General features: G+C 53.3%; 2 protein-coding genes across 3 annotated transcripts; one reads left to right on the top strand and one right to left on the bottom strand.

Moving 5' to 3' along the window:
• Positions 1-461: 461 nt before the first annotated feature.
• Positions 462-4,229, bottom strand: CUNH1orf232 (chromosome unknown C1orf232 homolog). Of its 2 annotated transcripts, XM_035020213.1 has the most exons (4): positions 4,146-4,229; positions 2,731-2,814; positions 2,546-2,643; positions 462-1,111 (listed from the first exon to the last, which is right to left on the bottom strand). In XM_035020213.1, the coding sequence occupies exons 1-4, from the start codon at positions 4,227-4,229 to the stop codon at positions 811-813; spliced, it is 567 nt and encodes a 188-aa protein (XP_034876104.1). In that variant the 3' UTR covers positions 462-810. The 2 variants fall into 2 exon arrangements, 1 of the variants encoding a protein (XP_034876104.1); XR_004681847.1 differs by lacking the exons at positions 2,546-2,643; positions 2,731-2,814; positions 4,146-4,229 and adding an exon at positions 1,400-1,471 and having other exon boundaries at positions 846-1,111.
• Positions 4,230-5,601: 1,372 nt separating this feature from the next.
• ZNF593 (zinc finger protein 593) lies at positions 5,602-6,635 on the top strand. Its single transcript, XM_035019424.1, has 3 exons — positions 5,602-5,891; positions 6,181-6,243; positions 6,338-6,635. The coding sequence occupies exons 1-3, from the start codon at positions 5,692-5,694 to the stop codon at positions 6,477-6,479; spliced, it is 405 nt and encodes a 134-aa protein (XP_034875315.1). The 5' UTR covers positions 5,602-5,691; the 3' UTR covers positions 6,480-6,635.
• Positions 6,636-11,654: the final 5,019 nt, after the last annotated feature.

Below are 11,654 nucleotides of genomic sequence, written 5' to 3'. Positions count from 1 at the left end.
ATCTGGGGCTCCCCGGCCGAAAAGGCCCCCATTCCTGGAGATTTGCTGCCCCCTTTTGGTTACTAGCTATGAATGGGCTGAGATTAGGAAGAATCCAGAATTGAGGACAGTAAAGGAAGGGACCCTTCAAACCGGTATTTTGTTAACCCGCAGCCTCACATCGGGCCACTGTCTTCCTTTCCCTCAAAGACACACAAGGTCACTTGTTTGCCTCACACATCCACACCTCCAAGTCTTTGCTTACGGTCCTCTTCCCTTTGCCTGGGCTACCTTCCCCTTTCTTTCCACTCATCCTTCTAAGATTACATGTATTCATTCCCCCTCAGAAATTCCTGAATTCCCCAGCCCGCATCATCTCCGAGCTCCCAAGTACAGCCTTATTTTTGTGCCTCAACTTGTCACCTTCTGTGGGACCCGCTGGTCGTCTGAGTTCCCTCTCCAGGTCTCTGGCCTCCTGACTTTCCCCTAGTACAGGGACGGTGCATATAGCAGAGTCACAGGCAACGTTTGTCGAATTAAAAGAGGCTGAACAGGGCGATGGGACTTGTCCTCTGGGGTTTCTCAGGTTCCTGTAAAGCTGTACCCTAAATCGGACACAATCTATCCTGACACCAGGGCTGTCGGGTCATTTTTTCCCTGTACATTTGGGGGGGGGAGGACGCTTTGAGCTGGACCCTGCCTTGAGGTTGCCCACCCAAAAGCAGTCATCCGTGCCGTCCGGACAAAGGCACGCGGTCACACGGGGTGTCGGGTCAGGGTCTTTATGGGGTTGGGGGAAGGAAGGAGCGGGTGCCCGGCTGGGCCGCCCTGCTAGTCGCCCTTGGGCGCAGCCTTCACCCTCATCTCGGCCAGTTTGTGGGTGAGGAAGCCCCACTTGAAGCCGGCCACGGCGTCGGCCTCCCCCGGCTCGGGGCGCTCGGCAGCCTCCTCCGCGGCCTCATCCCCGGCTTCGGGGTCTGGCTCCGGGTTGGGTTCGGCGCCGCGCAGTATGGACGCCGCCGTCGCCTGCTGCTGCTGCCACCTGCTGGCGAACGCGTCCCAGAATCCCGGCCCGCGCGGCTCTGCCTCCGTCGCCGTCACCGCCTGCGAGGGGGACCGCGCCGCCAGCGGGCTGCGGGAGAAGGACGGGTGTCACTGGCCGAGGTCGGGGGAGAGGACGAAGAGGGGAGACGGGGTGCAGGCGCTAGTAGTGGGGGGGAGGAGCCAGAGGGAGGTCAGGTGACTGGGGGGGGCGGGAGACTGGAGGCCAGGGGAGGGCTCAGAGGCGCAGGGAAAGGGGGCTGGGGTGGGCCAGGGTCAGGGGATTAGGTGAGGGGTCTGGGAAGAAGGGGCCGAGACCAGGACTCCTGGGGTGAGAGTCGGGGTCGGGGGTTTAGGAAAGACTCGGGGAGAGGAGTACCGCCAGAGGAGGGAAGCCTGACATGAAGAGTCCCGAAAGCTGTGGGAGAAGCCCGAAAAACTGTGGGAGGAGCCCGGAAAACTGTGGGAGGAGCCTGGGCGGGGGCGGGGCCCAGCGACGCTTGGGGCGGGGTCAGACTCTGGGAGAAGGGGTCCGGGAAGCCAGGGTGCCAGCCCCAGGGAGAGGCAGGGTGGGGGCAGGGGTGAGGTTCTGAGATGGAGGGAAAGGGGGACTGGGAAAATGAGGAAACGCTGGAGAGAAGGACGGGTGGAGCGACCCAAGGAAATGAGAAAGGCCTAGATAAGGGCTTAGTGGGGAGGAGGACTGGGAAAGTGGCAGGGAATGTGGGGGGAAGGGCAGTCAAGGAGGGGGGATGAGTCTTGAGGTGGGAGCCTCAGATCTGAGAAGGAGTCCTTGGAGCTCTGGGAGGGACAGGGGATGAGCGCCAGGAGGGAGAAAGGAAGCCCTGGGGCTGGAGAGATGGGTGGGTCAGGGGGACCCCAGAGGAGAAAGGAATAGGGGAGTGTCAAAGAAAGGGGGTGTGACTGGGCTGGAGGAAAGGGCAGAGAGGGAGTGTGTACTAGAATAGAGCTAGGAGAAAGGAGCTGCCCTGGGTCCCACCCGCTAAACCCCAGCATCAAAGCCTTTCTAAGTCAGTGGTTCCTAACTAAACTAGAGCGCCTCAGGTCCTCAGGAGCAAGCTGCAAATATAGATCCCAGGCCTCGGCCCACACCTGCGGAATCAGAATCTTTGAAGGAGGGTCTGGCACAAACTCCCTAGGAGGATGAGATTTTAGACCAGCATTGGAATCTGGACCACCCTCTGTTCTGAACACCTAAACGTTCTCTCTTCTGTTTCCTGATTGTAGGGAGATGACCCCTCCCATGCGGATGGGGAGGAGAGAGAGCGAGTCTAAAGTACCTTCTAGCACCTCAATCCCAACAGCCCTAAAGTCCTGCTGAGATCTAACTTAAACTCCAGATAGGTTGATTTGGCCTCTTTCCTGATGAGAGAAAAGGAAACAGCCTGGGGCTGGTCCTCCCCCTTCCTCCTTGGTGGGAAAGATAGACAAATAGACCAGAAGTAAAGGACATGGGAGAAGGGGGACCCCAGGCCCATCCCAGCCCCCACCAACACACACGTACTGGTCAGCACAGGGCTCCGGTGGCAGGAGCTTGTCCTCATCTTCTTTGTTAAACAGAGACGACATTGTCAGCCAACCTTTCACCCCGACCCCCTGAACCTGGGAGGAAGGGGCTGGGAGTCAGCGAGGGGTCACAGCAACCTCTGCCAGGCTCCCCCAGGCTGGGGTGAAGAAGGGAGAACTCACCCGGCGGGCCAACTGTGACATGGGATGGAAAGCCTCTTCTGCAGGTTCTGCCGGCTCAGATTCCACTAACGCTGGCTTCCCTCTCTGGGACACAAGACCCCCTCCCAGCATGAGAGAGGCCCCAGAGGAATGGGACCTCCCTCGCCCACTGCTAGCCTGGTATGCACACCCCGGCACCCCAAACCCTCACACCTAAGCACCCATCTCGTCCGCTCACACCCTCCATAAATACAGACAGGTAGACCTCTACACAAAGCCGCCAGTCTGTGTATAGAGCCCTGCAGAAACCCTTGAGCACACACCTGCTCACCCATAGACATAACCACACGCACCCAAAAACACACGAAGGCAGAGATGTACACACACACGTACAAACATAACACCTGCCGATGCCTTCACAGAGGCCCTCAGGAAGAGACTTATGCCCCAAATACTCACACCTGCCCTGTCTATCTCCAGTTCACACCCACCCATACAACTTCATGGGGCATTCTACCTGGACGCCAGTCCTAATCCTGACCCGTAGATACTTCTACACAAGCCCATCCTGGGACACCAGGATGTCTAGACAGATACTTATTCACACACATACACACACGCCCTACAGAAATAGTTACGGGGGTGCCTGGGTGGCTCAGTCGGTTAAGCAACTGCCTTCGGCTCAGGTCATGATCCTGGAGTCCCTGGATCGAGTCCCGCATCGGGCTCCCTGCTCGGCAGGGAGCCTGCTTCTGCCTCTGACCCTCCCCCCTCTCATGTGCTCTCTCTCTCTCTCATTCTCTCTCTCAAATAAATAAATAAAATCTTTAAAAAAATAAATTAAAAAAATAATAAATAAATTTTAAAAAAGAAAGAAATAGTTACGGCCCCTGTGACATCTGTTTGCACAACTGCCACTTATCACAGCCTCTGGATGTAAGACTGTTCCCAGTTTCAGAGCATTTTTGATCTTTCATGTCAGGACAAACATGGTCCAAGTCTGGCTCTGACCTGAGTCTGTGACAGTGACCCTCTATGTCAAGCACCACTGCCCCTACTTCCAGTCCCATAGGGCTCACTTCCTCTCAAGGCGAGCCATCCGTATTCTGCTGCTGAGCCCTGCCCACTGGAAAGTTGTCAAGCCCCATGTACCCCGGGTGGCTACTGCCCACTGGTCCTGGAAGGATCTCTTCCGTGTGGTAACGCTTGAGATCTTTGGAGACAATGACCATTCTTCTGGTGGCCCCCAAATCTTCTTCTTCGGTTTTCTTAAATACCCTGGCTTTCTGCACCATGCCATTTGTCATCCCTGAGTGTGCCAATGGCTTCTGCACAAATATGCCCTCCCCCCAGAGCTGTCCCTTGCTCTTCCTTGTACCTTTCACTCCTGCTGCCCCTCTGCCACGACCCACCCAGCAAGCATGGATGGTACCCACCTCCTCTGCCAGGTCCTCCTCAGATTCCCCACTTAGAGTCTGTAACACTTTGGACTTGTAGGTTTTCCAGAAGGCCTGGTTCATGGCTGCAGGGGAAACAGACCTGGCATCCAAGCTCAGGAAGGCAGTGACTCAGTGGGCACCCAGTGGGTCTGGCTCCAGGAACTTGGTGAGGCTGAGATCCTGTCCCAGGGATCAGGTGACTTCATTAAAGATGCACCAGCCTTCCCAGATGGCACAGTGCCCAGCAGGTGAACCTGATCTAGAGTCTGGGGTGGGGACAGGACAGAGCTGGCTTCTGTGGCTTCAGCCCCTTGTCTTGACCCATATTGGCCAAGAATAATGAAGACATCTCTAGGCCTCCTTCCTGGCCCTACGGGTACCTGAATTGGATCTCTTGGAATGGCTCCAGAAAAATCTGTCTTTATTCACAAAAGTCCATTCATAAAGTCCTTGGGCCCAAGACCCACACTGGTGCCCCTGTGGCTATAGCCACACCCGTTATGCCCTCAGCAGGGCCCACCCTATATCCCCACTCAGCTGTGAACTGGATTGAGGAGGTCCCAAGGCCCCCAGCTGGCACCCTGGGCTTACATTTCACTACTTTGTCTGGGCTGGAAATTGATTCCTTTCCCCAGGGATGCACGTGCACGTCTCCCTGTTTCCTGGCAACAGGTTCCAAAGAGCTGGAGTCCCTGAATTATTGCTGAGCTCCTCTGGTCAGCCAGGAAGGCACCCGGATCTGATGAATGGGGAAAAGCTGTCTGGCCCTCTCCCCACTCTGAGCACACAAACCCTAGGCTGTATCTCTGCCTTTGCTGCCAGCCCATGCCTGGGAGTCCAGGGCTCAGAGAAAGGGGGCAAAGATGAGAGGTCCTTCTATGAGCACTTTCTCTTCTTGTGAGAGGAGCTGACCCCCCGTTCAGTCTGAGGGGACGCCTGAGTACTGTGCTCCCTGAGAAGGAACACTCCTTGCTCACGGATTTGACTGAGGGTGGATGAAGCCTGGAGATCCAAGGGAATTAAGTGGGAAACGGTGATAAGTGGTGAGGGCTTTGTCAGGAACTGGAGGTATCTCACGAATCCTTGTGGGGGCCGGGATCGCAAACTTACTCTTACTCATTAATCCATTTATTCACATGACATTTTTCAGTGCCTCCCAGAGATGCTCAAAGCATTTTCCCTCTCCCCACGAACAGCGGAGTCTAAGATCAGGGAACAAGCAAGGGGTGATGGTGCCCGGGGATGGCGCAGAGACAGGCTGGGCCAGGTAGGACGGGAGGGCAGTGGCCGGAATCCCCCGGGGGCACGCACCACCCAGCGCTCCGCAGCAATAGCCTCGCCCCCGGCCGATGACGCCGCTCTGGGCCCCGCCCGGCGCTCCGTCACTGCCGTTAACGGCCGCCTGGGGGCGCTCAAGACTGAGGCGGTCTGGAGGAGCCGGCTCGGCCCCCGGGCGTCACGTGACGCCAGCCAACAATCCGGAAGCTCCCGCACGTGTGCGTCCGACCCGACTCTGGGCCTCCTGGCCCCGCTGTCACCGGCCATGGGTCGCTCCCGCCGGACGGGTGCGCACCGAGCCCGCTCCCTGGCCCGCCAGATGAAGGCGAAGCGGCGGCGGCCGGACCTGGATGAGATTCACCGCGAGCTGCGGCCCCAGGTTCCCGCACGGTCTCGGCCAGACCCGGCCTCTGCGCCCGACCCCGACCTGCCCGGGGGCGGCCTGCATCGCTGTCTGGCCTGCACGTGAGTCCCAGCCGGGCCTGGCCTGGGGAGGAGAAGGGTAGGCGCCTACCCTTCTCCTCCCCAGGAGCGGGATACCCAGGAGCGGGAATCCGGGCACAGAGGTTTCTGATCTGGGGCGTGAGGTCCGGGGACCGGGACGCGCGGGGTCTCTTCTCGTGGGACCCGTGGGTCGGCTGGCCGCCCATCCCTTCAGTCCCGCTGCCGGGCGTCAGGAAGAGCTAGGTTCAGGGAGATAGGCGTACCTGAGAGGCATCACCTCACTCTTGTTACCCACCTCCCATCCCTACAGGAGATACTTCATCGATTCCGCCACCCTGAAGACCCACTTCCGATCCAAAGACCACAAGAAAAGGTATGAAGGAGTAAGGAGAAGATTGATGGACGAGTGCTGGGCAGACAGGGCTTGCATCTGGTCGGCTCCCAACTCTCACTCTTCTTTCTCCCAGGCTAAAGCAGCTGAGCGTGGAGCCCTACAGTCAGGAAGAGGCCGAAAGGGCAGCGGGAATGGGCTCTTATGTGACCCCCCAGCGACTGGCAGTGCCCACAGAAGTATCCACTGACGTCCCTGAGATGGACACAACTCCCTGACATGACCTGAGGATGCAAGGCAGGGGAGCTGCCCATGGACAGTGAGGCAAGGGCTAGGCTGGGAGAGACTGTGCCAACCTCTTTTGGCCCTGGGTTTGGGGAGTGGATGGCCTCTTCTGCGTGCCCTCACCCCCAATAAAGGAACTGGATAGAGAAGACTTGCCTCTGACTCTCTAATCTCCAGGCCACTCCCCCCAGCTCCTGCCTTGTGGGGTTTTTCTGCTGCTCTTGTTTACAGGGCCTAGGGTGTCTATTCCCCACTTGGTCTAGCTTTGGAACCTAGAGCCTTGCCTTCCCTGGGGGGTCCTGGCATCTGAGCTAGAGCCCCCAGATGGAGCCCCCTCAGTGAAAGGGAGAGGGAGGATCAGATTTATACTCTCCTGCTCCCCAGTGAGAGCAGGGACTGGCCCTCAGAAAAGAAATGGCCTCCCGAGATTGCAGCCCCCGCTGAGTCACCTTCCCAGGACCCAGGTGAGAGGCCGCCTACTTTATCCTCAGGCCTGTGGCGGCCGCCGCTGCCCCACCATCTTCCAGACAGCATAGCAGGAGCCTCCCAATCCAAGGACGGCCAGCAGTGTAGCCACAACCCCAGCCAGTGGGCTCCGGGGCTCTGCTTTCAGCTCCCCAGCTATCTGCATCTGGAGGTACACAGAGGGTCCATCTGAGGGGTCAGTTGAGACTTCCAGGAAGGCAGAGGGTGGGAAGGAACTGAGAAGGTACAGCTGGGTGAAGGAGATATGGATGCTGTTGCTGCCCCAGGGAGATTCCACCCCGATCCCTCTCGCTTCACTGCCCATCTGGGCCCTGGCGGCTCAGGCGGCAGGAAACGTGACAGCCTGGCTGCTGGGGGTCAGCCCAGCAATGCTGGGGAAAAGTAGGGGGCCGGTGGCAGAAGCCATCGGTGAGAGGTACTTACCTGTAGTACCCGGAAGTAGCCAGGGGTCAGGCGTCGGAATCTCATGGTGGGGCAGTCTCCCTGGAGGCCTGTGGGGTGGGAAGCAGGAATGAGGGCTAGTGGTGTTCATGATACCCAGGAGCGGGAATCAGGGCACAGAGGTTTCTGATCTCTCATATACATGAGAGCCATGCCTCAGAGGATGCTCACCAGCGTCTGCCCTCCCAGGTCTGGCAGGGGGCGGGGCAGCTGGACCTTTAAATCTGGTCCCTTCCCCCGCCGGCCCGTCCTGCCAGCCTTAGGAGCAGCTGTCAAGAGAGATCAGCATCAGGCCTGAGCAGCACCTCCCCCACTCACCAGGGAGGCCAGGCTGGGTAGGCAGGAGAGGCCTTGCCTGGCAGCGCTCGGGAGTCTTAGACCTGGACCAGGTACTAGGAGGGTCTCCCCAGCCCTGGTCCTGGCTCTGTCCCTACCCCTCAGATGGTTGGATATCACCAGTGAGTCCTCAGCAAGGGAGGGGCAGGGTGCCTTGTTAAACCCCCGCCCTCCCCAAACATTGGTAAGCCTTTTCACTTGGTTTCTGTTGGATCAACGGCCCCTACCTTGGGGAAAAGCACATACCACTTTTTTCTCCAAGATGAAGTTCCTGCAGGGACTTTCCTATTCTTGGTTTTGGGACAATAGTACAAGGAGATTAGTATATACTGATTAAGAAAGCTGTCCATGGCATGCTAAGAAACAGTCACCAACTGTGTCAGGCAGCGTTCTAAGCAGTGACTGTATATTATTTCATTTGCTATTGACTGTCTCATAAAATGAAAAATAAAAAAAAAAAGCACATTTTCAGAATAGCATGTGGAGTATCTGCCTACGTAGAGAATGGAAATTTTACAGTGGTTCCCACTTGGGAATGGAATAGAGATATAATGACCTACTGTTAACCTTTGAATGTTTTACAACAAATGTGCAGAAATAACTTTTATTATAAACTCATAAAACTACCTTTAAAATAGAAGCTACCATTTACCCTTACTTGCCTAGCCCTGCCAGGTGCTGGGGGCACAAAATAAAGGCAAGGTTGTGGATGTGAGGCCCCCAGTCCTTTAGGGGAGCACATGAGTACAAGTGGTGAGTTCCTGTCTGTTTCTCCCCTACAGGATTGCGTGTTCAGGGAGGGCAGGGGCTGACTGGCTCAGGGTAGGTGTTTGATGAAATCAGGATGGTGGAGACGGGTCTGTGTTTATTGGGCTTCCCCAGAGTGCCACAGGGAGGCTGTTGAAGGAAGAGGCAAAAATGTGAAAGGGGGACGCAGCACGGAGGAGTGATGAAGGGACACGTGCCGTGCAGGATGTGAGGAAGCATGAGGCAAAGGAGGAGACCAGAGAGGTGAGGGCCGTGTTGCACATTGGGAGCCTACTGGGTCACCACTGAGGGAGCAAGGCCTGCAGGGACCTGCGGGGACCTTGAAAGAAGCAGCCAACAATCTGCATTCATGTTTGATGCCGCATGTGAAGGTGGGGAGGGGTCAGTAGAGCTGGCCAAGTTCCAGAGAACTGGATTTGTATGTGCAATGATTAAATGATGACAACTGAAACACACACGCTATATTGAGCCATCCATAGGCCAAGTGCGGAATTTGGATTTGAGGGCAAGATCATGACAGGCTTGGAAGGCTGCGTATTGGGGCACTGGTAGGAATTCCAAAGTGACACAGTCAGAGGGCCAGGCCCCTTTCCACAAAATTAAAGCAATAATAACTCAGATCTATCCCATGGGACAGATTTCAAAGTACTTCAAGGAAATCTTCACAGCGCTAAGGTCTAGGTGTCCTGTTTAGACAGGAAGAAACAGGTTCAGAGAGGTATTGAGGTTAGGCTCAGTCACACAGCAAGTGGAACTGATTCTGTCTGATTCTGAAGTCCTGGGAGTCCCCTGGCCTGGGATGATGATGGTGATGATGCTGACCGCTACAAACAATATGTTTCAGACTTGTTCTAAGAGAAAGGCTCTTAACTGGGATTCAGAATTTAGGGGCCCCGTAAACTTGGATGGGAACAAATTGACCATTTCCTTCTATATGGATCGACATATCAGGAGCATCTGCGGCTTTGCCACGTATTGAAATCACAGATATTTTTATATCACGATAGAGTTATTCAACTATCTCAATATTATATATGCTCATGACTATTTCAAAATCATCATAGTTATTAATCCACTATTAAATCACACTCTTTCAGACACTGCTGCTACGTAGCTGCCATTAATTGGGCACCTCTAGGCCTAGTAGAGGATCAGTGACCAAATGGTGTATCTACCTGTTCTCACGCTGGTGACCCAGGCTTCTCCATTACGCTCCTGCATTCCCTATGTTTAGTTGTTAACTGATAAATATGTGCAAAGAGGTGAGTCAAAGACCACCCCACAGTTTAGTGTTCTTCTAGTTGAACAACAACACACTGATATCGTTAGAAAAGGAAAATTTAACTTGACAGTCTTATTTAATGCTAATAAACACATTACTATATCATAAATTTGTGGGTTTTTTTATTATTAACATATAAGGTAATCTTTGTTTCAGGGGTACAGGTTTGTGATTCATCAGTCTTCCACAATACACTGCTCCCCGTAAAACATACCCTCCCCAATGTCCATCACCCAGTCACCCCATTCCTCCCACCCCCCCTCCACTCCAGCAACCCTCAGTTTGTTTCCTGCGATTAAGAGTCTGTTATGGTTTATCTCCCTCTCTGTTTTCGTCTTGTTTCATTTTTTCCTCTTTCCTATGATCTTCTGCCTTGTTTCTCAAATTCCACATTATCAGTGAGATCATATGATAATTGTCTTTCTCTGATTGTCTCATTTCACTAAGCATAATACACTTTAGTTCCATCTACCTGGTTGCAAATGGCAAGATTTCATTTTTTCATGGCTGCATAATATTCCTGTGTGTGTCTTCTTTATCATCTTCTTTATCCATTTATCTGTCGGACATCTGGGCTCTTCCCATAGTTTGGCTATTGTGGAGATTGTTGCTATAAACATTGGGGTGCAGGTGCCCCTTCAGATTACTACATTTGTATCTTTGGGGTAAATACCCAGCAGTGCAATTGCTGGGTCATAGGGTAAGCTCTATTTCAAACTTTTTGAGGAACCTCCATACTGTTTTCCAGAGTGGCTGCTCCAGCTTGCATTCCCACCAACAGTGTAGAAGGGTTCCCCTTTCTCCGCATCCTCGCCAACATCTGTCGTTTCCTGACTTGTTACTTTTAGCCATTCTGACTGGTGTGAGGTGGTATCTCATTGAAATTTTGATTTGTATTTCCCTGATGCCGAGTGAGGTGGAGCACTTCTTCATGTGTCTGTTGGCCATTTGGATGTCTTCTTTACAGAAATGCCTGTTCATGTCTTCTGCCCATTTCTTGATTGACTTATTTGTTCCTTCGGTGTTGAGTTTGATAAGTTCTTTATAGATTTTGGATACTAGCCCTTTATCTGATATGTCATTTGCAAATATCTTCTCCCATTCTGTCAATTGTCTTTTGGTTTTGTTGACTGTTTCCTTTCCTGTGCAAAAGCTTTTTATCTTGATGGAGTCCCAGTAGTTCATTTTTGCCCTTGCTTCCCTTGCCTTTGGTGATGTGTCTAGCAAGAAGTTGCTGCAGCCGAGGTCACAGAGGTTGCTGCTTGTTGTTCTCATCTAGGATTTTGATGGATTCCTGTCTCACATTTAGGTCTTTCATCCATTTTGAGTCTATTTTTGTGTATGGTGTAAGAAAATGGTCCAGTTTCATTCTTCTGCATGTGGCTGTCTAATTTTCTCAACACCATTTGTTGAAGAGACTGTCTTTTTTCCATTGGATATTCTTTCCTGCTTTGTCAAAGATTAGTTGACCATAGAGGTGAGAGCCCATTTCTGGGCTCTCTATTCTGTTCCATTGATCTGTGTGTCTGTTTTTGTGCCAGTACCATACTGTCTTGATGATGACAGCTTTGTAATAGAGCTTGAAGTCCGGAATTGTGATGTCGCCAGCTTTGCTTTTCTTTTTCAACATTCCTCTGGCTATTCGGGGTCTTTTCTGGTTCCATACAAATTTTAGGATTATTTGTTCCATTTCTGTGAAAAAGTTGATGATATTTTGATAGGGATTGCATTGAATGTGTAGATTGCTCTAGGTAGCATAGACATTTTCACAATATTTGTTCTTCTAATCCATGAGCATGGAACATATTTTCCATTTCTTTGTGTTTTCCTCAATTTCTTTCATGAGTATTCTATA

Source organism: Mirounga leonina, unplaced genomic scaffold (genome assembly GCF_011800145.1).
Source record: "Mirounga leonina isolate KUSES-001 unplaced genomic scaffold, KU_Mleo_1.0 Mir_173, whole genome shotgun sequence".
In the NCBI taxonomy this organism is placed as follows: domain Eukaryota; kingdom Metazoa; phylum Chordata; class Mammalia; order Carnivora; family Phocidae; genus Mirounga; species Mirounga leonina.
Note: the sequence above shows the minus strand (reverse complement) of the source record. Positions and strands in the feature narration are given on the sequence as shown.